We start from the raw sequence: 26,847 nt of genomic DNA on the forward strand, positions 1-26,847 counted from the left end.
TTTGTATTAGATGTAAGCTTACATTTGGCAGCATTAGTGAACATTATACTGAATGTTACACAGGAGTGTCTCAGGTAGGAGGGAGGCTCACTCGGTCCGTTCAGTGATCGATGGTCCAGGGGAAAAGCTGTTTTCTTAGCCTGGCTGTCCTGTTTCTTGAACAGGTGCTGTCCAGGATGAGATGAGATTTGATTGGCTCTCCTGAGACAGCGAGTGCTGACCATGTCCTCCAGGGAAGGAAAGGGACAGGCACTATTCTTCTGTGCTGTCTCAAAGACCCACTGAGCAGTTAGCATACCAAGCTGTTAGCAGTAGGTGGGGACACACTATGGTGCTGTGGTAAAAAAGCCACCAAGACTTTCTTCTCCAGATGGTTCCTCCTCCTCCTCAGCATCCTGAGGTGGAGTCTTTGACTTTGGACCATGAGAGGTCCTCAGCTACGTGAGTCCCCAGGAACGAGGACACTCGCTGAACACAGTCTGCTTGATGTGAAGAGGAACGTGTTTCCCTCTGCTGAGGTCACATCTCCTTAGTTTTGATGGTGCTGAGCAGACGGTTGTGTTCATTGCAGCAGCCTGTCAGGTTTTTAACCTCCTGCCTGTTCGCCGTCTTCTCCACTGATGATTGTCGCATCATCAGCAAATGTAACGATGGTGTTAGAGGGGCAGGTAGGTGTGAACTCATGAGTGTACAGGAGAGCAGGCAAAGATGCCTGTGGATACTTTATGAATGCAGATGATAATATTCTGCCAGCGTTTCACAGACTTGTTCAGCAAACTTTAAACACACTTCACGCTTCTCTTTTTTTCTGTGGCTCTTGCGCACATGTAGTTTTCTTTGAAACAGTCGTACCTGCTGATTCCAGGCCTTTCTGTGGCTCTTCATAACTGGGCCTTGACTCTTCTGATAATTCTTTTCACTGGTCTGTGTGAAATCTTGTGGGAAGCACCTGGTCGTGGCCCATTTATGGTGAAATAATATTCTTTCACTTTACCAAAAGTGCGCTGGAACCTTCAGTAGTTCTACTGTGACCACTGCCACCAGCATGTTTTGCAAAAGTCTTGAGAGAGCTCGTTGTTTTTACCCGTCATGAGACGTTTCTTGTGTGAAACCTGAATAATGAGACCATCAGTTGGGACTGAACCAGCTGATATTTGATTTGATATTAATTGGCGAGGTCTGTGACGAGTTACATGACTCTTTGGTGGCAGGACTCCTGGGCTGGAGGTGCGAGTCCCACTGAGTCTGTGGATGTTGTTGGACTGTCCTGGTTTCCCACCTCGGGATACGCAGACTACAGTAGCGGTTTCCCTTTCTATGAAGTGGGACTAGGGGCTGTGCTTGAACTTGGGAATGATACTCCAAAGCCTCCCTGGAAGTCTGTGACTGGGTCAGTTCGTTAGTTGAACCTGAGGTTGAGGATATATTTTCAGCCCTGGAGCTCCTCTGTCAGATGGTGACGGCATACAAAGTATCTGGTACCACTGTCCTCTGTGTGCTGCTGTTGGTCCATCAGCTGTGGAGAGAGTGAAGAATAAGTGATAATGAAAAGTTGTTGTTCTCGTTGAACTCTGTTATTGCTGCTTTATTCGTGGCCAACACTCAGCAGATATTGGCACCAGCCGATTTCAGTCGGGATCTCAAAGGACTTCGTGGAAGAGCAGAACCTATTTGCAGACATTTGTGGGACCTCGTTAGACTGTTGACTTGGACACAGACAGAAGACAGAAACACATTTTGAGACCAGAGGAGATGGATCTGTCAGAGCGGGGGGCCCCCAGGCTGTGGAGTGCTTTGCCTCCATCATTATGTTGCCTTGATTGCATTTATTTTTATAAACAGCAGCTTGAGACTCATTTATTTAGCCTGGCTTTGAACTAGATTTGTGCTGTTTCATATTATTGTGAAGCACTCTGTGGTTCTTATCCTGTGCCATATAAATAAAGTCAAATGCTGGATGTCTGTACTTTGTCCAGCTTCAGCTGTCCAGCTGAGCCGACACTTTCTTCGACAATTCTTCGAGTGCCTGAGTGACCAGGGCGAGCCTGAGGCGACACAAGCTGAGGGCAGGCTGCACCCCTACAACAACATGACTCTGCTCAACTCTGCAGAGCCTCTCTGTGTTCACAGGTCACCACACAGGTCAGAGTCACTGCCTCACTGTGCAAACACATCATATGCTGTTATTTATTCCAAATACAGCATGTTGAAAATAATAGTCGGGGTCACACGGGGTGGAGCCTATCCCATACCATAGGGCGAGAGGCGGGGTTCACCCTGGACAGGTCGCCAGTCGCAGGGCGAACACAGAGAGACAGACAAACATTTAACCCAGGGGTGGGCAACTCCAGGCCACGAGGGCCGGCGTCCTGCAGATTCAATTCAACTCAATTCAATTTTATTTATATAGCGCCAAATCACAACAAAAGTCGCCTCAAGGCGCTTCATAGATACAGAGAAAAACCGAACAATCATATGAACAAATAAAATCATGCTTTTTATTTGTTCTTGTTTCTAATGTCTCTGTAAAGCACTTTGAATCACCTTGTTGTTGAATTGTGCTATACAAATAAACTTGCCTTGCCTTGCCTTGCCTTGCCTATGAGCAAGCACTTTGGCGACAGTGGGAAGGAAAAACTCCCTTTTAACAGGAAGAAACCTCCGGCAGAACCAGGCTCAGGGAGGGGCGGCCATCTGCTGCGACCGGTTGGGGTGAGAGAAGGAAGACAGGATAAAGACATGCTGTGGAAGAGAGACAGAGGTTAATAACAGATATGATTCAATGCAGAGAGGTCTATTAATACATAGTGAGTGAGAAAGGTGACTGGAAAGGAAAAACTCAATGCATCATGGGAATCCCCCGGCAGCCTACATCTATTGCAGCATAACTAAGGGAGGATTCAGGGTCACCTGGTCCAGCCCTAACTATATGCTTTAGCAAAAAGGAAAGTTTTAAGCCTAATCTTAAAAGTAGAGATAGTGTCTGTCTCCCGAATCCAAACTGGAAGCTGGTTCCACAGAAGAGGGGCCTGAAAACTGAAGGCTCTCCCTCCCATTCTACTTTTAAATACTCTAGGAACAACAAGTAGGCCTGCAGAGCGAGAGCGGAGCGCTCTAATAGGGTGATATGGTACTACAAGGTCATTAAGATAAGATGGGGCCTGATTATTTAAGACCTTGTATGTGAGGAGCAGGATTTTGAATTCAATTCTGGATTTAACAGGAAGCCAACGAAGGGAAGCCAAAACAGGAGAAATATGCTCTCTCTTTCTAGTCCCTGTCAGGACTCTTGCTGCAGCATTTTGGATTAGCTGAAGGCTTTTCAGTGAGTTTTTTGGACATCCTGATAATAATGAATTACAGTAGTCCAGCCTGGAAGTAATAAATGCATGAACTAGTTTTTCAGCGTCACTCTGAGACAGGATATTTCTAATTTTAGAGATGTTGCGCAAATGGAAGAAAGCAGTCTTACATATTTGTTTAATATGTGCGTTGAAGGACATGTCCTGGTCAAAAATGACTCCAAGGTTCCTCACCGCGTTACTGGAGGCCAAGGTAATGCCATCCAGAGTAAGAATCTGATTAGATACTATATTTCTAAGATTTTCAGGGCCGAGTACAATAACCTCAGTTTTATCTGAATTAAGAAGCAGAAAGTTAGCGGCCATCCAGGTCTTTATGTCTTTAAGACATTCCTGCAGTTTAACTAATTGGTGTGTGTTATCTGGCTTCATGGACAGATAGAGCTGGGTGTGTCATCTGCATAGCAGTGAAAATGTATGCTATGTCTTCTAATGATACTGCCTAAGGGAAGCATGTATAATGTAAACAGAATTGGTCCTAGCACTGAACCCTGTGGAACTCCATAATTAACCTCAGTGTGTGAAGAGGACTCTCCATTTACATGCACGAATTGGAGTCTATTAGATAGATATGATACAAACCACTGCAGCGCAGTACTTGTAATACCTACAGCATGTTCTAATCGCTCTAATAGGATATTATGGTCAACAGTATCGAACGCTGCACTGAGGTCTAGCAGGACAAGCACAGAGATGAGTCCACTGTCAGAGGCCATAAGAAGATCATTTGTAACCTTCACTAAAGCTGTTTCTGTGCTGTGCTGAGCTCTGAAACCTGACTGAAACTCTTCAAATAAACCATTCCTCTGCAGATGATCTGTTAGCTGTTTGACAACTACTCTTTCAAGGATTTTTGATATGAAAGGAAGGTTGGAGATTGGCCTATAATTAGCTAAGACTGCTGGGTCTAGAGATGGCTTTTTGAGTAAAGGTTTAACTACAGCCAGCTTGAAGGCCTGTGGTACATAGCCGATTATTAGAGATAGGTTGATCATATTTAAGATCGAAGAATTAATTAATGGCAGGACTTCTTTGAGCAGTTTTGTAGGAATGGGGTCTAAAAGACACGTTGATGGTTTGGAGGAAGTAATTATTGAAGTTAACTCAGAAAGATCAATTGGAGAAAAAGAGTCTAACTTAACATCAATGGTACTAAGAGTAACTGTAGATAATATTACATCTGTGGGATGATTATTGGTAATTTTTTCTCTAATGATAAAAATTTTATTTGTGAAGAAGTTCATGAAGTCATTACTAGTTAACGTTAAAGGGATGGTTGGCTCAAAAGAGCTCTGACTTTTTGTCAGCCTGGCTACAGTGCTGAAGAGAAACCTAGGGTTGTTCTTATTTTCTTCAATCAGTGATGAATAGTAAGATGTTCTGGCTTTGCGGAGGGCTTTCTTATAAAGCAGCAAACTATTTCTCCAGGCTAAATGATGATCCTCTAGATTTGTGACACGCCATTTCCTCTCCAGATTACTAGTCATCTGCTTTAGGGTACGTGTTTCAGAATTATACCACGGAGTCAGGTACTTCTGATTTGAGGCCTTAGTTTTCACAGGAGCTACAGTATCCAGAGTCGTACGTAGTGAGGAGGTGAAATTATTAACAAGATAATCGACCTCTGTTGGGGTAGCGTTCAGATAGCTGCTTTGCTCTGTGTTGGTACAGGGCATTGGAGATGATAACAGTGGGTGGATTATATTCTTAAACTTAGTTACAGTGCTTTCAGAAAGACATCTACTTTGATAAAGTCTACTCTTCACCGCTGTGTAATCAATTATTGTAAAAGTAAATGTTATCAGGAAATGATCAGACAGGAGAGGGTTTTCAGGAAACACTGTTAAATGTTCAGGTTCGATGCCATATGTTAAAACAAGATCTAGAGTGTGATTAAAGTGGTGGGTGGGTTCTTTTACATTTTGAGAGAAACCAATTGAGTCTAATAACAGATTAAATGCCATGTTGAGGCTGTCATTTTTAGCATCTACATGGATGTTAAAATCACCCACAATAATTATTTTATCTGAGCTCAGAACTAAATTAGATATAAAGTCTGAGAAATCAGACAGAAACTCTGTGTAAGGCCCAGGTGGACGATAGATGATAACAAGTAAGACTGGTTTCTGAGTTTCACAGCTGGGGTGGACAATGTTAAGCATCAGGCTTTCAAATGAATTAAAAGTCTGTCTTGGTCTTTCATTAATTAATAGGCTGGTGTGAAAAATTGCTGCCACACCGCCCCCTCGGCCTGTGCTTCGAGATTTCTGGTAGTTAGAATGGCTCGGGGGTGTTGATTCATTTAAACTAACATAATCATCCTGCTGCAACCAGGTTTCTGTAAGGCAGAATAAATCAATTTGTTGATCAATTATTAAGTCATGTACTAACAGAGACTTGGAGGAGAGAGACCTAATATTTAATAATCCACATTTCACTGTTTTACTCTTTGGTTCAGATGTGGATACTGTATTGTTCTTTCTTTGTAATTGTTTATGTTTAAGTTGTTTGTTGCTGGTTTTTAGTTTGTTTTTGTCTTTTTGGAAGCTGACACAGTCTCTATGGAGATGGGTTTTTGGGGGGGGGTAGCAGGAGGAGAGAAGCTGCAGAGAGGCGTGTAAGACTGCAACTCTGCTTCCTGGTCCCAACTCTGGATAGTCATATTTTGGGGGGGTTTAATAAATTTGTCCATATTTCTAGAAATGAGAGCTGCTCCATCCAAAGTGGGATGGATGCCGTCTCTCCTAACAAGACCAGGTTTCCTCCAGAAGGTTTGCCAATTATCTATGAAGCCCACATCGTTTCTGGGACACCACTCAGACAGCCAGCAATTTAAGGAGAACATGCGGCTAAACATGTCACTCCTGGTCTGATTGGGGAGGGGACCAGAGAAAACTACAGAGTCTGACATTGTTTTGGCAAAGTTGCACACCGATTCAATATTGATTTTAGTGACCTCCGATTGGCGTAACCGGGTGTCATTACTGCCGACGTGAATTATGATTTTACTGAATTTACGTTTACCCTTAGCCAGCAGTTTTAAATTTCCTGCAATGTCGCCTGCTCTGGCCCCTGGAAGACAATTGACTATGGTTGCCGGTGTCTCTAGCTTCACATGTCTGAGAACAGAATCGCCAATTACCAGAGTTTGACCCCCGGCGGGTGTGTTGCCGAGTGGGGAAAAACGGTTAGACACATGAACGGGTTGGTGGTGTACCTGGGGCTTCTGTTTAGGACTATGCTTCCTCCTCACCGTGACCCAGCCTCCCTGATTCCCCAGCTGCTTGGGACCTGCCGGGGAACAGCTAGCGGGGCCTACGCTATTTTCGGCTGCACCAGCTACAGGGGCCTGGCTAGCTACGGGTGAATGAAGGGTGCGAAGCCGAGTCTCCAATTCAGTAATCCTGGCCTCCAGAGCTGCAAATATGCTACATTTGTTACAGATATCATTACTGCTAAAGGAGGCCGAGGAGTAACTAAACATCTGACACAATGAGCAAGAAAGTGCAGGAGGGACAGGTGAAGTAGCCATGGTGCTAATGAGTCGGCTACGAGCTAAGCTAGGCTAGCGAGACAGTACAGAGACAGTGAGTGAATACTTTGGCTATAAATTAGGTAGTGAGTACACAGAAAGTGTGCTTCGGATGAAGCACGTGAAGATTATACTATGAAAGAAGAATGTATTTTAAAAGTTGTTAATTAAATCGCTAAGCAAATAAGCTACTCAGAAACACCACTGTGTTTGAGCAGGAACAGGAAGTGATACTCTACCACAGAGCGAGCGAACACCAAGTGACAGCGCCACCAAGAGTCAAGGTCTCACCCTGTGTCAACACACCTGAATCAGATGGTTAGTTCAGCCTCTGGAGAACTTCCACGATAAGGATAAGCTTTATTTGTTGGTTGCCTGCAACTGAGATGACCTAATCGACCATACATACAATGTACAAACTTAACATTGGGGATACAGGTCCGGCTAACTAGCAACAAAGGATAGCCCTAACCCAAGACACGTTGAGGAGGTCATTTAGCCATTTAAATCAGCTGTGTTGGATCAAGGACGCATCTAAAACCTGCAGGACACCGGCCCTCGAGGCCTGGAGTTGGACACCTCTGATTTATGCTCTCATTCACACCTGTGGGCAGTTTAGAGTCAGAGTTAACCCAACCCCACTCGCTCCATGTTCAAAGACGTGCAGTTAATAATTAGAACTAAAAGAAAGCGGTTGTAACAGTACAGAGGCGACCTTTGTGTGACAAAACCATGAAAGCAGATCTCATATAAGTGGTTCACAGAAATGTCATTAACCTCAGCTGAAGCTGACTGAGTCTGATATCTGTGCATCATGTTTCATTTTCAGGAACCTGCTCCAATGACAGAGGACCTGTTAGCAGAGCAGTCAGAGGTACTGACCAAACTGGGCACATCAGCTGAAGGTACCCACCTGCGTGCTCGGATGCAGAATGCCTGTCTGCTATCTGACATGGAGTCCTTCAAAGTGAGTTGGACACACTCTGGGTCAGCTGTCTCCTAAGTTTCTTAGTGCTTCCTGTCTAACATCCACACTTAGACGGACACATCGGAGAGCAGCTTGGGGTTAGTATCTTGGCTATGGGGCGATTGTGGCTCAAGAGTTGGGAGTTCGCCTTGTAATCGGAAGGTTGCCGGTTTGAGCTCCGGCTTGGACAGTCTCGGTCGTTGTGTCCTTGGGCAAGACACTTCACCCCTTGCCTACTGGTGGTGGTCAGAGGGCCCTGTGGCGCCAGTGTCCGGCAGCCTCGCCTCTGTCAGTGCGCCCCAGGGTGGCTGTGGTTACAATGTAGCTGCAATCACCAGTGTGTGAATGTGTGTGTGAATGGGTGGATGACTGGTTGTGTAAACCTAGGGACTAGTAAAGCACTATACAAATACAGGCCATTTACCAAGGATACTTGGCCTGCAGACTGGAGGAACCAGGGAGTGAACCACGACCTTCTGATCAGTAGATGACCTGCTAATGAGCTACAGCCACCCGTTAGCCTTTAGCATTAGCCACATGTTGTGGAAGTTTTCCATTAAATAAAGCCTGCAGACGAGCGGTAGCTAACATTCTTTAATCAAAACAAAGAACAGAAAACCAAGCTTGGTGGAGAGCCTGCATGATCGCGGGGCAGACGGTCAGCAGAGTCTCCCTGAGCCTAGCATGGCTCTGTGTTAAAAACCTTCTTCAGGAACAAAAGGCAGTGCACAGCTGTTTCACACCTTAAGGTCCACACTCCCTTGCTGCCTCCCAGAGTCCTCGAAGAGACAAAAGATTCTTCCTGTGGAGTTCTGCTTCCCCCCAACTTCCTTACCAGACTCCCACCATCTGTCTAACTGCATGAGTGTGAGACATGTTAAAATCCAGTGGCACCAAGGCATCATACAATAACATAATATGAATAATACATAAATAAAATAAATTCTTATACACACATTAGCGTCAGTGTGCCCTCGAGTTGCTACATGTCTGCTAGTTTTACTGTTCAGGATGTTTTGTGTGTGTGTGTGTGAACTGCCTGCAGTGAACATAACTGTGCAGTCACACACACACACAGTAGTCACAGAGAGTACCGCTGTGGTAGGGTGACCATAAAGAGGACACTGGGCCCAGTCATGAAGAACTTTAATAATACTGTTAGCTTAAAGAAAACGACGTCTTCTCTGTGCAGTTAATGATGAATTAATAAAAAATGTCATGTAGGTTTTTACAAGTAACCTAGTGTGAAATAAGAGGACTGTTGATCAGCCTACGCTGTGGAAAGCTGTGACTCTGTCACTGACACGTGTGGCATGATGGATGCAGTCATGCTGGGAGAAGCTACGTGAGTGCAGAAACCTCTTATCACCAGACGATCACGTGGTCGTCAGTTTTCAAACAGCTCATTGCAGTTTTATAAATCATCTTCAGAGGTTATTTGAACCTTGTCTTTGCAGAGACCTGCTGACCTGAGGCAGTAATGCAGTGATAATGACCAGCACACAGTGTAAGTCATGCTGCAGCTGCCCTGAATCTACAGTGTTGGTTATTCCCACCATGTTTCTGATCCAGTGTGGACGAGCTCTTTATTCAGTCTGAACTGGTTTTAATACTAAAATACAATTGATTTGTTATTCATAGATTTTCAGATTTACTCTTACACAAAAAAGTAAAACATTTTTGTTGCCAGATCACACGTATTTACTTCCAGTCCTGAACAGAAGGAAATCGTTTTGATGCCTAAATGACATTTTATGTTCAGTGACAGCCTGGTGTGCTTGGGTCCATGAATGCAGTGGTGTCGTGAGTGGGCCCTGTTCGAGTCGTCAGTGCCAGTATGAGGTGTCAGTGAATATATTTACACATTACTTCATTTAAAGTACGAGTTTGTGTCTCTGTCCACAGGCAGCCAACCCCGGCTGTGTCCTGGAGGATTTTGTGCGCTGGTATTCACCTCGGGATTACGTAGAAGAGGAAGTGGTCGATGAGAAGGGCAACACGATGGTGACGGGGACACTCAGTCCCAGGATGAAGATCCCAGGCAACATGTGGGTGGAGGCTTGGGAGACTGCCAGGGTCACACCTGCACGATGCCAAAAAAGACTTTTTGATGACACCAAGGAGGCCGAGAAGGTCTGAAGCAGGTCGTTCGTTTTGCCGCATGCGTGTTTTTAAGCCAAACGTGTTTACTAAGTGGATCACAAAGTGTTTTCATGAATGTTTCTGCTGATTTTCAGGATCAGCTTCTGCCATGGGACCGTTTTGGCTCATGTATGTTGGAGAAGTCAGTTTAACACAGATCTGTGCTCACAGACATGTTGAAGCATTTTCACATGTTGATGAAAAAGGATCTGATGCTGTCACACACGATGTTTAACTGACACACAGCAGCTCTCTGTGGTGTGATGGTGTTAAATGAAGAACAACTTTAAACCAGCTTCTATTAATGATCCGGTCGGCTTTATGGGAAAGGGACAAACAGTAACTGGGGTTAGTTGTTTCCTCACCCAAAGAGGGTCCTGGATTTGGACCCGGGCAGGTCCCTGCCAAGCGTTTGCATGTTCTTCCTGCACATATGAAAGCAGAGCTCGGAGCTCCAGTTTGCACCATCACTGAAAATGTTGCCTGTCTTTTAAAGACATTGTTTATCCAAAAAGAGAAAGTTAAAAATAATGCTCACTGATAGTCTTATGACAGATTTAAAGATCTGGGTATGACTGGTCCCTCTGTGAATAACCATCATAGAGAAAGGTCACCGTGTATCTGGAGTCTTCTTCAGAGGCAGCCTGTTGGCTGTGCAAAAATATTCTGTTGATCTGAAAGAGCAAAAGGAAAACCGAAGCCAGGCAAACTAAACTTTTTGGGGGTTTGTCTTTAGGTTCTGCACTACATGGCGATGCAGAAACCTGCAGACCTGGCCCGTCACCTCCTGCCCTGTATACTTCATGCAACTATTCTGAAGTTGAAGGAAGAAGGTAAGTCCTCACCGTTTGGTTGAAAAACACGTTTATATGAAATAAAATCAGGGAAAATAACTCTGAGCCCACAGCAGGTAAATTACAGTAAGACCGAAATACAAAAAACTAAAGATATTAAAATAAGTACTAAGAAAATGAAATGCAACCCGAGATGTTAATGGAGAAAAAAACCAGAAGCTGCATGAATAAAAAAGTAGAAATCTTGGACGCTGCCAGCATAATGCACAGGCTTTTGACGGGGCTCGCACACAAACACAAAGCAGAGGATGAAGCATCACCAAATATGTTTCCAAACCAAAGAAGATAAGATGAAGCATACCTGCGCAGCGGTGGGTGATGAGGAGAGGCCGCAGCGTGTCTGTCTTAAGGTGCAAGTTTGTGACAGTTTAAAGCTTAACAAGCTAAGACGCCAAACATCCAGAGCACAAAGACAAGTCAGAGGGCTTTTTCAGACACACACTTCTAAACCGTCGTGCTCAACAGTGTCTCTGCTAAAACTGCGTCTGTGCTCTGCCCCTGTAAAGTTGCCTATCGAGTGCTTAATGATAAGGTGCATGGTAGCTGCTTTCCTCTGCAGGTGGATGAAGCCACTGATAGTGACAAAGGAATGACTTCTCTGCAGACAGGCTCCTGCCAGAAACGTGAGGACTGTGTGGGGATGTGCAGACGGGGGCGCGACGGCTGGGAAACGAGGAGGGCTGCAAGTGGATGCACTGTATGATACACGCTGGCGTCTAGACAGCTCAGTCAGTCATTACATCAAAATACAACCCCTTTTTTTCGGCACTGAAGCGAAACAGGCTCCGCCCACACAGCCGTTCTGTATCACAGCTGTGATGCAAAAAGATTTGGGCACCACTGGTATAGAGTAGAGATGGCACGATACCACTTTTTTATGTCCGATACCGATATCATAAATTTGGATATCTGCCGATACCGATATGAATCCGATATAGTGTTTTTTAATCAACAAAACTGTTTTTTAAAATATCTTGTCTGCAAGTTCATACTCAAGTTTAAAACAACAACTACACTAAAGCTGTTCTGTTATACCTGTAAACAAAAAAAATATTTCATAGTTCAGCAATACTGATCAATCTAATAAACTTAAACCTACACCATCCTCCCTATTCTGGTATTTTAAAGAGTACTTAGCGTAAATATTAAGCAACCTAACTAATAGGGTTCCAACTCCCAGCAACAACAAAAATAAATAAATAAAAAATAGGGAACCACGCCTCACGCGCCACCTCATGATGCTTAATCGACGTAATCAACCTTAATTTGATGCAGTGTGAAAAAAAATGCACAGAAATCAATTATTTTTCAAGAAATATTAAATAGATTCAACATCTTTCTTCAACAAAATTGCAGACTGCACAGATGGTACCTTCCCAAAGTGAAAAGTACTATAGCTTACTAGGGTATATATTAGACTTAATAGTCACTATATACAGTAATTGACTTCTATTCATTTTACATCAAATTAAAACTTTGGGTGTCAGATAATTATTTATTAAAAGCTCGACATTTTAAATGAGAATAAGAAAGAAAAGTATGTCTTTGTGCCCCCTTTTCCCTGTTCATGCCCTATCGGCCCCCCTGGCTAAACTTTGCTAGATCCGCCCCTGCACAGTTACCAGCCGTCAGCTGTAGAAAAAGATCCTGGTGTAGAAAGTAATATTAAATAAATTCTAACAACAGCTTATCAAGCTTAAACGTGCTGCTGTTGTTCAGCCGCTGGTTTCCTCTTTCTGGCGCAAAGTGGACCAAAAACAAACAAGAGAGACGGACTCGCGACAGAAAAGCCGATCAGCTGATCATTTAAGCAGTTTCACGATTGAAGTAGCAGCCGGAGAGCGAGAGGCAGTCGCTTGTTAAGCTTAACGCAGGAATGCTTTACAAACATTCAGAGATGGACTTACACACTTGCTTTACTTCTCTCGGGGATAACTTTGTCGGAGATGAAATGCCAGGTTGCTAGCGAAGCTCCACATGCTATCCAGACCACTGACAGGTCCCGCATGCCACAGCCGCTCTATCACGTGATGCATACTGCTCGACGTGCTAACGTTCTGAGGTGAGTTACGGCGTGTTGCAAGTTTTGTGAGGTGCTTTCGTGATATTTAATGGATCGGATTACATTTTTTATTTTTCTCCGATATCCGATCCAGTCATTTAGGTCAGTATTGGACCGATACCGATACGTAATATCGGATCGGTCCATCTCTAGTATAGAGTGACTGGAACCCAGAACCTGGAAGTGTCCAGTGATGTGAGGGTAAAGGACGTCTCACTGTGTACTTTGGTGCACAGATGAGTTTGTGGTCGGTTCAGTGAATGCAGCCCATGAGCTGCAGAAAAAGCCCAAATCCTGAGCCCCCCAAGATTTGGGCTCAAGATGTGTTCTGCACTGCAGGCCCTTGGACTCCATCAGGGTTTGGGCCAGTTTTGAGCTCTTATAAGTATCAGAGATGGACACGTGATATTTTCAGGGATGCGTAGGCATGATGGGTAGAACATGACCCTGGAGTTAAAATGCAGGTAAATGTGATTTAGTTTGTTTACTCTAACTAGCTACCCAACCCTCACTGTGAAAGGAGCCTGGAAAGTTTCCCCAACATGAATTTCTTTCAGTCAAGTTTTCTCCAGTAATGATCAGAAATCAGATAAAACCCACTCTTTATTTTATTCTACACACAATAAATTGATAATTAATCCAGGATACAGAAAAGTCTAGATTTCGTCTTCAGACTGTCACATCTGGAGCAGGGCATAATTTGATTTGGTTTCTAGAAGAAGCTAAAGATCTTTCAGTCGTGTTGCTGTTGTTCCCTGACACCTGCAGTGCAACCATTAATTTAGCTAATGAGAGTTCACGTATAATTATAACAGGTCTTAGTTTCTGGATCGTCTCTAAGTTGACGGTATACTGCTAAGACCAGTTCTGAGTCTAGAGACAGCCAATGAGAGACACTAGTAAGGACATCACTGAGGAGAGTTTTCTAGTACTTTGGAGAAACCTCAATCAGCTAACGTCCTGCTGTGATACTCAGACCTTTTCTCTAATTAAACCAGAAAGCTAGTTTTCATTTATTCTGTAATATCCCAGAATGTTTCAGCAGGTCAGAAATGCTTTGGTGCATATCCAGGTTGTATGCAAATTAATTCTGATTAAGTCTGGACTACAAAATACAAAACATAGCTTGGACACAACAATAATGTCCTCGTTTCACTTCTTTAAAAAATGTATTTTGATCTTATGACACTTACTAAAAGCTTTACTTCCAGAGGTTGACAGAGACGCTCCGTGCTGATAACACGTGAATGTGTGAAGGTTTGTATCATATCTATCTAATAGACTCCAGTTTGTGCATGTAAATGGAGAGTCCTCTTCACACACTGAGGTTAATTATGGAGTTCCACAGGGTTCAGTGCTAGGACCAATTCTGTTTACATTATACATGCTTCCCTTAGGCAGCATCATTGGAAGACATAGCATACATTTACACTGCTATGCAGATGACACCCAGCTCTATCTGTCCATGAATCCAGATAACACACACCAATGAGTTAAACTGCAGGAATGTCTTAAAGACACAAAGACCTGGATGGCCGCTAACTTTCTGCTTCTTAATTCAGATAAAACTGAGGTTATTGTACTCGGTTATTGCAGATGGCCCCGCCCCTCCCTGAGCCTGGCTCTGCTGAAGGCTTCTTCCTGTTTAAAGGGAGTTTTTCCTTGTGCCAAAGCACATGTGGGTATATTCCTGGACAAAAGGCTTAGTTTCTATTTGCAGATGTGTTCTGTGATCCTCTGAAATAGCTGGATTAATTAACTCCAATAATAATCCATCAAGACTTTGTGGATATGTTTTAATCTCTGTAAAGATTATTATAAAATGTTGTGAAGGTTTTGTTTATTTCAAAAGGATCTGTATTAGTAAGATAATAGTTTGCAGGTTTACTCGATTTTAGGCTTTTTCTCATGTTAACAGTAATTGAGGTTACAAACGTGGCAGGTCTTTCTTTTAATCACAGCTTTCTGTCACTCTGGAAACACTGTCATTTCTTCTCTTTCAGAGTCTGCTGAAGATATTCCATCAGTGCAAAAAAACATTCAGCAAGCTACAGTTCAAGCGAGCAAGCTCCTGCAGTCCCCCAACCAGGACTACAAGAAGTTAGAGGTCAGTGAAAACTCGACCGGACTTTCCACAAATAATTCAGTTTAAAAGAAAGTATCATTAGATTCACCCAAAAAAGTTTTGTTTTTAAATAAATTATTGATTGATTGTTAACTGTGTTTTTGTTGTAGTTGAGTATGTGCTGTACATGAGGTGTACGTAGACTGGACAGTGTGCACCATGGCTGAGAACTTGGCTGATAATTATTATGGCCATTGATGGTTGAACCATGAAAACAGGGGTGTGGTGCAGTGGGATTGTAGTGGGAGCTGGAGTAACAAACTCCAGTGCTTCCTCAGTGATGGCTAACTATTTTCTAAACCTAGGTAATTCCTTCGGCTGTTCCCACCTGGGCTCAAAGCTTTTATACTCTGCTGATATCGGATGTGTTTATCAGTGATCGAAAACAGAGACTGAGATTGTTATTATTGAGTTTGATCACACGTTAGGTGCATTAAACATATGCTTTAATACTGTCCTAAAGTCTGAGAACAATCATCACTTCTTCACATATAAAAATGTTCTTCTCACTAGCACTCAGAATCCATACAGCCCCTTTTCTTTGAATAACACTGTACAGCTGCACAGCTAAACCCCACCATGTTAGTTCGGCTTGACTGGACAGTCTTGTTGTGTAAAAGCATTCTTGGCTTTCTCAAAGTACATTTAAGTATGCCATGTATCCACTGTGACTCCAAACACGCCTTTTACACCCCGAGACTCAGCCTATAACGTTCCACGTAGGAAAAACCACGTATGTGTATAAATGTGACAGTCTTGGGGTCTCATGCTGTCAGGATTGAGCAGACAGTTGTTCTTGTCCTGTGTGCAGGATTTCATTAACCAGCTGCTGAGCATGGAGACAGTCATCACTCAAGCTCGCTCGCTCAAGGCCAAGTTCTCCGTTCCTGAGGACGACAGCGGAGAGGCTGCTGATGAACTGAAGAAGTGAGTCGCAGAGTTTGAGCTGCGCTCACTGACAGCTTTGTTTGTGCTGTTGGTAACATGTAACCGTCTTCACTGTCACTATAGATAGTTAGTCAGTAACAGGTTGTCACGATGAATCTGTTTCACAAAGACGGCGTCTGAAGGATCACAGTCAGTTCACACGTTTCTTTCTCGCTCATGTTGGTGGTCTTATTTTATAGTTTTGGTGTCTTCAGGTTTTACATGTTCTTATTTAAGTGTTTTGTTTTGTGGGAATATTGTAACATTTTCCACATTGTGTGTTGTCTCTAGGTTTGTGAGCTCCCTGCTGGAGGAACCAGAGGTGGTAGTGACAGGAGCAGGCCAGGGCCTGGCTGGCAGTATAATCCACGGACTCTTCATCAGTGCTCAGAGGGTAACTCTCACTCTGCCTCCGTGTCCTTCCCACGTCTTGCTGTCAGTTTCATGTATACAGTCATGTATTTGTCATCTATAGAGACATCTTTAGAGGTACACACACCAGTCAACCACTTATTCAATATCAGCATCAAGAATAGGTCGGTGTCCCGGTCCTAGAACAAGACATGAAGTCAGCGCTGTTTTATTTTGTTGTGGGCAGTCTGAGGCACACCTGTGCACTACTCATGATGTCAGATCAGCATCCTGATGTGGCACACCTGTGAGGTGGGATGGATTATCTCAATATAGCAGATGTGCCCACTACCACACATTTGGACTGATTTGTGACCACTGTTTGGGAGGGATGGTTATATTGTGTATCTGGAATGAATTTTAGGTCTCTACGTCCATCCCATGGGGAATGGAAGCAGTAACAAAGGTGTTGCGTTTATATTTTTGTTGAGTGTATATACTTCATGTAGATGAAACTGGAAGGACGTGGTCAGCACTGATGTAAAGATGCGGTGTTTTCTGTCAGTGTCAGGAGAGTCTGCTCTATTGTAACGTTGTTTCTTCCTGAAACACACAATTGCTGCTGCTGTGCTGTGAAGCACGTTCAGAGTAGAGATGGACCGATCCGATATTACGTATCGGTATCGGTCCGATACTGACCTAAATTACTGGATCGGATATCGGAGAAAAATAAAAAATGTAATCCGATCCATTAAATATCACGAAAGCACCTCACAAAACTTGCAACACACCGTAACTCACCTCAGGTTAGCACGTCGGAGCAGTATGCATCACGTGATAGAGCGGCTGTGGCATGCGGGACCTGTCGGTGGTCTGGATAGCATTTGGAGCTTCGCTAGCAACCCAGCATTTCATCTCCGACAAAGTTATCCCGAGAGAAGTAAAGCAAGTGTGTAAGTCCATCTCTGAATTTTTGTAAAGCATTCCTGTGTTAAGCTTAACAAGCGACTGCCTCTTCTTGCTGCTACTTCAATCATGAAACTGCTTAACGATCAGCTGATCGGCTTTTCTGTCGCGAGTCCGTGTCTCTTGTTTGCTTTTGGCCCACTTTGCACCAGAAAGAGGAAACCAGCGGCTGAACAACAGCAGCACGTTTAAGCTTGATCAGCTATTGTTAGAATGTATTTAATATTACTTTCTACTCGAGGATCTTTTTCTACGTAGCTGACGGCTGGTAACTGTGCAGGGGCGGATCTAGCAAAGTTTAGCCAGAGGGGCCGATAGGGCATTAACAGGGAAAAGGGGGCACAAAGACATACTTTTCTTTCTTATTCTCATTTAAAATGTCTAGCTTTTAATAAATAATTATCTGACAGCCAAAGTTTTAATTTGATGCAAAATGAATAGAAGTCCATTACTGTATATAGTAACTATTAAGTCTAATATACCCTAGTAAGCTATAGTACTTTTTACTTTGGGAAGGTACCATCTGTGCAGTCTGCAATTTTGTTGAAGAAAGATGTTGAATCTATTTAATATTTCTTGAAAAATAATTGATTTCTGTGCATTTTTTTTTCACACTGCATCAAATTAAGGTTGATTACGGCGATTAAGCATCATGAGGTGGAGTGTGAGGGGGGGTTCCCTATTTTTTATTTATTTATTTTTGTTGTTGCTGGGAGTTGGAACCCTATTAGTTAGGTTGCTTAATATTTATGCTAAGTACTCTTTAAAATACCAGAATAGGGAGGATGGTGTAGGTTTAAGTTTATTAGATTGATCAGTATTGCTGTACTATGAAATATTTTTTTTTGCATACAGGTATAACAGAATAGCTTTAGTGTAGTTGTTGTTTTAAACTTGAGTATGAACTTATACAAAATGCAGCAAGATATTTAAAAAACAGTTTTGTTGATTAAAAAACACCATATCGGATTCATATCGGTATCGGCAGATATCCAAATTTATGATATCGGTATCGGTATCGGACATAAAAAAGTGGTATCGTGCCATCTCTAGTTCAGAGCTATAAGAACCAGTCTGTTTAACTATCAATGAAAAATGAAGAATTATCAGTTTGACTGTGTGACAATTCTGCAGGAACAAAGTTGTGCAGCTCTCTCCACAGTGGAGCAGATCTCCTTCCTGTCTTTGACGCTTCTTTTTCTCTTTCTGCAGTAACAACTATTAATGTGCATTTGTATATGTTTACAGTGTTAGCAGAAACAAAGCTTTGGTGGCCGTGACTCCAGAGATGGAGCCGAGTATCTAATCGAATCATCGGTTTGTTCTTTAAGCCTTAAAAGTGTCCATGTGCTCCACACTGGATCCCAGATTGACTCTGATGCATCAACTGGAACATGAATCCAAAATCCTGCTCCTCACATACAAGGTCTTAAATAATCAGGCCCCATCTTATCTTAATGACCTTGTAGTACCATATCACCCTATTAGAGCACTTCGCTCTCGCTCTGCAGGCCTACTTGTTGTTCCTAGAGTATTTAAAAGTACAATGGGAGGCAGAGCCTTCAGTTTTCAGGCCCCTCTTCTGTGGAACCAGCTTCCAGTTTGGATTCAGGTGACAGACAAAACTTTCCTCTTTGATAAAGCACATAGTTAGGGTTGGATCAGCAACCTTAATTAGTCTGCAATAGACCCTGTGCACGAGAAAATGCTAACTTCCTGTTTTAAGATCGGATGCAGGGTTGTACATTTCCGGTAGCTTTACTTTGCGGTCAATTGCTGCTGCAAAGATGGACTCCAAAATCATGTCCAAAATATGAAAACAGAAAGATGGCGTTAAGTTACAAAGAGCAGAAGGTGGGAACACTCACCACTGCTGTGTCATAAAAAAAATCAAATGATCAGTTTTGAGGTTTGAAGCGTGCAGATCGATTGGTGGTTTACATCACTCAACACAAGCAGAACTGCATTACAGAATCAGAAGCACATCTCTGTATTGATTGATTGATTGGTAATTTATTTCAACATGTGAACAATATACAAGTACATTTAGAAAAGAAATAAGAGAGAAAAAAATACTATACAAATTACATACAAAAAAAAACATTCTGATTAATTTACATGTATAGTGACAGTTCTTATGATTTAAACAGGCAGATGTTCAGCATTCAAACTACAGGTGAACAATAGTCAAAGGTTTCCCTGCTAGTCAAGTACACACCTACACAGCATGTCAACAAACCGTGGTAAGGGTCTCTATGCATGAGTATTTACGAAGGGTATGTTGTGACGTACCTTCAAAATTACCGCGGTCCCTCGCTGTTTCGTACATTTTTTTTGTGCAAGTTTGCATGCTTTTTTTTTTTTTTGCGCACAGCGCTTTGTGTTCTGCGTCCTGATTGGCTGCAGACTATTGTTGATCTCCTCCGTGCCGTCTCTCCTGTACAGTACAGAATCGCTGATTCATTGATTCATTAATGATTCATTGATGTTGAATTATCTCTCAGCTGCTCTGTTCTCATGTGCTGGACCTGAAAACACGGTTTGATCTTTGGTTTCTGTAATACTGGACTTATTTGTCTACGAAGGTTTGAACTTTGAGAGCTTAAACAAGAGAGAAACGTGTGAAAATGTTCATGTCTGTCTGAGTGTATAAAGTGTGTAGTGAGGGGTTTTACCTTAAAACATCTATAATAATTGTGAAAAATAAAGTTGGCTACTTCAGATTCCACCAATCGCATTTTATTTTTAGAACGTAACTCCCGCGATAAACGAGGGAGCGCTGTATACAAATACTGAGAAGTATAAAATTTGAATCCTGTCTCTCTCTGAGGCGCGGGGGGAAAAAATATCGACAAGTCGATCAACATCATCTACAGATACATTCGACATCTCGAGAAATGTAAATCGCCACTGGATTCGTCCATTTGGTTGAAAAACCCGACCGTGAACAAGGAGCGAATATCACACCGGAAACTAAGCGCTATGCCCTGGAAGTAGCATATGCTAAGGCGCACAGGTCTAAGTTATAGGTCTAAGTTCCCCATAATGCACTGGGTGTTTCTTCTTCACTCAACATGTGTTAGTAGACCTCTCTGCATTCAGTCCGTCTGCCCCTCATCTATCGATGGATGTTAGAGGCTTTGGTTCCCACTGTCGCTCACAGACGGTCACCTAATGTTTCCTGTGTAACTGCAGGGTCTTTGCCTTATAACATAGAAGCAGCTTGAGGTAACTGTTGTTGTGATGCTGTGTGTGTGTAATAAAGCTCCCTTACTGACAGTGGGTCACCACAGCTTGTAGCTCCATGTATTTGATGTGGCACGTTTGCCCTCGCTGACACAACCTTAAAGGGATTTGTGTGTATGAATAAAGTTTATTGTTCATACAGTTCATTGCCGTATGTCTGTGAAAGGCTGAATGAGGGTTGTAGCTCCCTCAGCAGCTGTGGAGCGATGGCTCGTGGTCACCTGATTCAGCCCTGGAGATGTGGTTGGTTAGACACGCTGCTTTAGTTTACACCACAAACCACACTCACCTGTTTACACTCCTTTTGTGTTACAACCACCTTGTTACACTCAAACACCAGATGATGCATCTGAGCCAACTAAGGATTCACTGAGACTGAAGAAGCTCGAGATCATAAGAATTTGAGGCTCAGCTGATATCATAGGAGAATCCAACCATTGTATGTCAAGAGACTATAGGCAGTGAAAGCTCCATCTGGAGGAGGAACGACGTGGTTCAGAGCGTTGCCTCCTGCAGCTGGTGACATGTTCAGATTTCAGCTCTGTCGGTTAGAAAGTCTGTTTTTGTTTTTCATCTGCGTGTTGCTCTTTCATCCTTTTCTTCTTCCTGTTTCTTGCATCAGGCTGGCTGACTTCACCACTGATGAGGTAACCATGAGCAGTAAGCCTCGTGTCGCTCACAGTTACATTTAACATAGTGCGATAAACACACTCAGTCATTATAAGGTACATCCTCTCTAAAGGTTCACATAACAGACAAACAGGATAATAAAAATAATCTGGTTCTTTGCAGCGTCCTGAGATGAACAACACACGACATTATTACACGTCTCAGTATTTGTTACACTGAACACAAATATAAACACAACACTTTTGTTTCCATGAGCTGAACCGGATCCTGACTGGTTTTGCGACATGTGTGTCATTGTGCTACACATGTACGGCATATTTCAGAGTGGCCTTTTATTGTGGGCAGTCTCAGACACACCTGTGCAATATTCATGCTGTCTAATCAGCACCTTGACATGCCACACCTGTGAGGTGGGATGGATTATCTCAGCTAATGAGAAGTTCTCACTAACACACATTTAGACAGATTTGTGAACAGTGTTTGCGAGCAATGTTCCCTGTAATGTTTCATGTGTCTGAGCGAACACACAAACTCCCTGAGCGTCCCTTGGACCACTGTGAGTAACAGCAGACGTGTGCACTGTGGTCACGCCAGCATCCAAGTTACATGTTTATTAAAATAATCAAATTACAGCATTTACATTTATGTTAGACTACTTTTAATTAACTGCTTTAGCCCACTTACAATGAAAATTAAAACAATCTTCTTCATGACCTGTGCAGCATGTTAACACTAATGGAAGTAAAAATAACTTGAACTTCAATTTTGAAAACACAACTTTCTTTAAATAAAGCTCTGACTTGTATTATGAGTCTGTGGTCTGAGAGAGAGTCTGTAACTCTGTCTGCAAAATACAGTAAATAATGACCAATGTTGGGCAATTAATTATATAGTTACTTCTTCAAAAAAGTAACTGAGTTTTGCAAACAGAGTTTTTTGCAGCTGTTTACCTAAAAATGCAGCCAAGGTGTTTTTTAAATAAACATTTCAAACTATTTACAGAACAATCAGCTGTTCTGCATCAAATCTGATGCCACACAAATTATTTGTGCCGCTCCAAAAAATAATTTCTGTCCACTATGAGATGAAGGAGAACAACAGCCTGATACCTGCAGGCCTGACAACAGGAGATGTATCACTGCTGTAACACCTGTAACACTCAGCAGTCGCCTCATTGTTCTGACACACACAACAAAACTATTGACTACACTACACACTAACTACACAAGATTTGTGCTAAACTTGGCAATCGCATCTCAAACACCGCCGTCACTCCTAAAACTTCCCCCTTCCTAAACAACTAAATGTCATGTTGCCATATCATTTTTTGATTGGTCGACATGGTGCATTTTTCCACCAATAGGAAAGGCTGGTGGGGGTTTGTTTTGGTGTTGTTTTGGCTCACAGGCTTTCGAGCGTTTTCCTTATAAAACGGCGTTTTTACCGTTTCTTCCCGCAGTAAATATAAACAACGACAGTATTCAGGAAGAAAAACAAACATTGCAGATATTTTTATCATAACTCTGGTTTTACGCGGCCGATCAACACAATTTAAAAACTGGTATAAAGTCCACACTTTGTCCGTCAGTTGTTCCGTCTGTCCTGCTCACGTCTCCAATGGTTGTACACGCCACATCAGCCGCTTTGCTAAAACACCGGTGTTGGCACATAAGGACGCTGTCATAGCCTGTAAACCACGTTGATTAGCTGCGTATATACGAATGTGAATCGCGTGATTGGCTGGACTACGGGATAAGGTGGCCTCGTTCTGATCCCATACGGGAGCAGCCAGTCACTGACTAACACTGCAGAACAGAATTGTTAAAGTTTTCATTTTAATTTCAATTCAGGTGATTTTTCTTTTTTTTGTGCGCAACGCAGATTTTCTGTGCAGAGCCCGTGCCAGCAGTGCACAATTGTGCCAGCAGTGCGCAATTGTGCACGCGCGCAGCTTAGAGGGAACATTGCTTGCGAGTGTCGGGTCTTTTGTGTTTGTAGAAAATGTTTCATATCTTTGAGTTCAGCTCATGGAAAACAGGAGCAAAAACAAAAGTGTTGCGTTTATATTTTTGTTCAGTGTAAATGATAAAACATCAGGTTTGACCCAGAATACAGTTTGATCCACATGATGGCGCTGTGAAAAGTGCGCGCTGTACTGGTGGCACCAGTGTCCCCAGCCCACAGACCAGTGCTGCCACTAATCGTCATTAGCAGCATCTAAATGCTGTTTAAAGGTGGACTTCATCTGTCACACAGGAGCAGTTTGGCTTCGCTTTGCTTAAATAATGACCTGGTGTATTTCTGTATACACACCTGCTAAGGATCAGGTGACTTTTATAATAAAAGGTTAATACGTAAAACCTTAAAAATAAAAAGGGCTGTTTTTAGCAGTATTTAGGCTGCAGTCTGTGTATTATGTCCATGATATTCTACATTACAGTAAAAACAGTAATTATATAAAGAACAGATGGATCAGGATCCTGTCTGTTCTTTACTATGATCTCAGCTGATAATGAGGCTTGAAAGAGACATGTTTGAACTTTTGCATTGATCAGACAAATAAGCCTGCATGTTTGCATGAGCTTTACCTTTTACTGTAAAACATGAAGCCTTTATTATTAAAAAAACAAAACCCTTTTGGTGTCATACAGGTAAGAAAGCAGTGAAGCGTTTTTCTCTCTAACAGATGTTTCATCTGTTTTCTCTGCCGTTGCTCTGATGGGACCTGCAGGGTGTTTTTGGTGACGTGGAGGTTTGCACATGTTTCACTTGCTGCCTGTGGTTCATGTTCTAGTCCCACTGTGAAGCACATAGACGTGTCCTGACTTCCTGTCTGTCCCACACTCTGTTGTCTCTGTTTGTTGCTGCCAACAGTACAAGTCATCTTTGCAGATTTTACTGAATTAACAAAAACATGTTTACTGAAAGACTTATTCAGTAAACATTAGGGCTGGGCCATATTATACCGTTCACGGTAATACTGGTATAATGTTAGGCAATGATAGGAAAATGAAATATCGCGATAGAATATGAGTAAAACGCGCATGCGCAGTGCCTTTGTTTTCATACGCACATGGCCGATTGTTGAGTGAAACAGATGAACCAGAATTGGTTTGTAAAAATGGTGCAACTTCAGTGATGTGGAACTGGTTTGGTGTTTGTCCGTCAGATACACGACAAAGCACATTTTTTTGCAGAACATGCAAGTTACTGTCGTATTTGTCGGACTAAGATGCACTTAAATCTGGGAGTAATCTGGGTCCTAAACTCCATATGGTTCAGGTCAAACAAACACTGCAGCATCACTGAGCGTTAAAAACTGTCTAAATTCTTTCATCTTTAATAAAACGATCAGCATTGCTGCTTTACCAGGTGTAACTATGAAGTTTAACTTCCAGGCATCCATGAAAACAAAAGTTATTACATTTAACGGAGTTAGAAGTTAGCAGGAAGCTAGCGGAAGTTAGCTCGCTAGTTTCGCTAGTTACCTAAGCATGATATAGCATGTTCTGACTGAGAGATTTCTGAAAAAATTCAAACGTACAGCTCTGCTACCACTTCCAACATAAATGAAGACAGGAAACTAAACAGCAGTGACGTTTGTAGGGTTACTGAAGTTGGGCTAGCTGGTATATAATGATGTGCTACGTGATCGCTAGCGACACAGCTATGTTAGCATAACATAAAGAGTGAAGCTGGAGGATGAACGCTAACACTTTTCCACTTATAAAAGTTAACGTGAAGGTTCCTGATGGTTAGAGACAAATACAATCGCATGGCAGGATGCTGTAAACGGACCAAACTTCAGTCAGGAGAACAACTGAGATAATCCATCCACAATACGAGGTTAGTCATTAATATACTGCAACAACATGGGAATAGAGCAGCTGCCAGAGAATTCAACATTAATGAATCAATGGTACAGAAGTGGAGGAAGAATGAGTTTAATAAAGTTTGATTTATCTGACTGCTTTGTTTCGCTTAATGTGCGTTATAATCCCGTGCACCGAAAACTACGTACTGCACACTGCAGTTTAATGTTGCAAAGCAGCTCTTTTTAACTTCAGTGGATATTATACATGGTTATGCTCAGGATATGTCAGCCCATTTCTACTGGAAATGCCTTTTGGTTAAACTTTCAGCAAGGAATTTGCATTTGCACTGTTACATTTTTATAAAGCTTTAATGTACATAAAAACCAGCTTCTTGTTTAAGTGAAAATAAATGGAAGGTTGTCTTTTTGCGCTAGTAATGTTGTGGAGTTGTATTTTGTCTCGCATCAATTATATCGTCAGTTATATCGTTATCGCAAATTTTCAAATATATATCGTGATAAATATTTTTGGCCATATCGCCCTGCTCTAGTAAACATGTTTGTTACACTGAGACTGAAAAAGAGATCCCTGTTTACGCTCATAGAAAACGAGCCTCTGTTTTACTTTATTGAAATCATTTCTAATCACAGACAGGATCAGCAGCGTGCAGCTGCAGTGAGGTGTTAGTAGAGGAGCTGTGTTTGTGAGCTGTAGTCTGGATCAGGTCTCTGTGGGAGACTCGGTTACAGTACTTCTGAATATCCACGTGTCCACCTCACACAGCACATTTCTTCAGAATAAGTTGCTGTTTGCTAACATTTGACCTTTGCCCTTTTAGGCTGCCCTTCTGGCGCCCGTCGATAAGGACTTGGGATCTGACAAGAAGCAAACTGGGGGAAGCAGCAGAGTACCAGACTTCCCTCCTCCAGCAGGCCGGGAGATCTTGTTGCGCACCTGTGTGCCGCGACCAGCAGCGTACTCCAAGGCGCTGCCTCAGCGGCTCTTCTGTGTCCTGATGAGGGAGGAGTTTAGGTTGACCGGAGCCTTTTCCACAGACACGTCCTTCTTTTAAGTCCTGTGAACAATTCACACCTGGGATAAAGATAAGTGAAGGACACAGGATGGAGACTTTCACATGTATGAACGTGGCCATGGAGTAAGATCATAGAAATACATTTCTTCATTTGTTTGCTTTATTTGTAAGAATGGTGCAATATTTCAGCATCTACGGCTCGCCCAAGCTTAAAAGCAGGAAGCAGTATATTACTGGCATTGATTAAGAAGCATTTATGGCTTTGTCTGGAAATATGTGAAACTACATCCTTCTCTGTATTCATAAATCTGCAGCTTCCTGCAGCTGTGATAAAACAGTTTCACACTAAAACCTTCATTTTACCTTCAAAGCTTCTCTTGATGCCTTTTTAAGGAAATGAAATTTGTCGTTAGGATGGAGTTCCCCATCCTGCACTCACCATACGCTAACACAACCTTCTCAACTCTGATATTTAGTAGATTATATTTCAGTTGCAGGGATTGGTCCTGATGGTAAACATGAGAGCCAGTGAGGACTTCATGGGTCGTTTCAGCTGAGCTCCATCCTCCAGCATGTCCTGCTGCTGGATTAACACACAGCTGTTTGTTTGCATCCAACCAGAACCAGACCGTGCAGATCTTATTCCTGTTCATAAGCTGATTGTTCAAACATGAAGCTCTTTGACGTTGTATAAAAACTGAAACGACACTTTACAGCTGACTGTGATGTTTTAAATGGAGCTGGTTCCTCGAGGCGCGTCCGACAGCATGAGGGGAAAATTGGTTTTGTAATATTTTCTTTGTTTTGTTAAGGGTGTATCCATCCCATGATACAG

General features: G+C 42.6%; 1 protein-coding gene across 2 annotated transcripts; it reads left to right on the plus strand.

Annotated features, from left to right (window-relative positions):
* The first annotated feature begins 2,064 nt into the window (after window positions 1–2,064).
* On the plus strand, window positions 2,065–26,446 carry LOC147310794 (rab3 GTPase-activating protein catalytic subunit-like). 2 transcript variants are annotated; one of them, XM_086267343.1, is made up of 8 exons: window positions 2,065–2,142; window positions 7,724–7,861; window positions 9,767–9,994; window positions 10,740–10,836; window positions 14,923–15,026; window positions 15,856–15,971; window positions 16,263–16,365; window positions 25,818–26,446. In XM_086267343.1, exons 2-8 carry the CDS (start codon window positions 7,736–7,738, stop codon window positions 26,049–26,051), a joined length of 1,008 nt encoding a protein of 335 aa, XP_086123469.1. In that variant the 5' UTR covers window positions 2,065–2,142; window positions 7,724–7,735; the 3' UTR covers window positions 26,052–26,446. The 2 variants fall into 2 exon arrangements, with proteins under 2 accessions (XP_086123469.1, XP_086123468.1); XM_086267342.1 differs by lacking the exon at window positions 2,065–2,142 and having other exon boundaries at window positions 7,569–7,861.
* Window positions 26,447–26,847: the final 401 nt, after the last annotated feature.

This window comes from Aulonocara sp. 'chitande type north' Nkhata Bay, linkage group LG16 (assembly GCF_057382095.1).
Source record: "Aulonocara sp. 'chitande type north' Nkhata Bay isolate Kocher_YH1m ecotype deep benthic linkage group LG16, A_spYH_male_GT1.1, whole genome shotgun sequence".
Classification (NCBI taxonomy): Eukaryota; Metazoa; Chordata; class Actinopteri; order Cichliformes; family Cichlidae; genus Aulonocara; species Aulonocara sp. 'chitande type north' Nkhata Bay.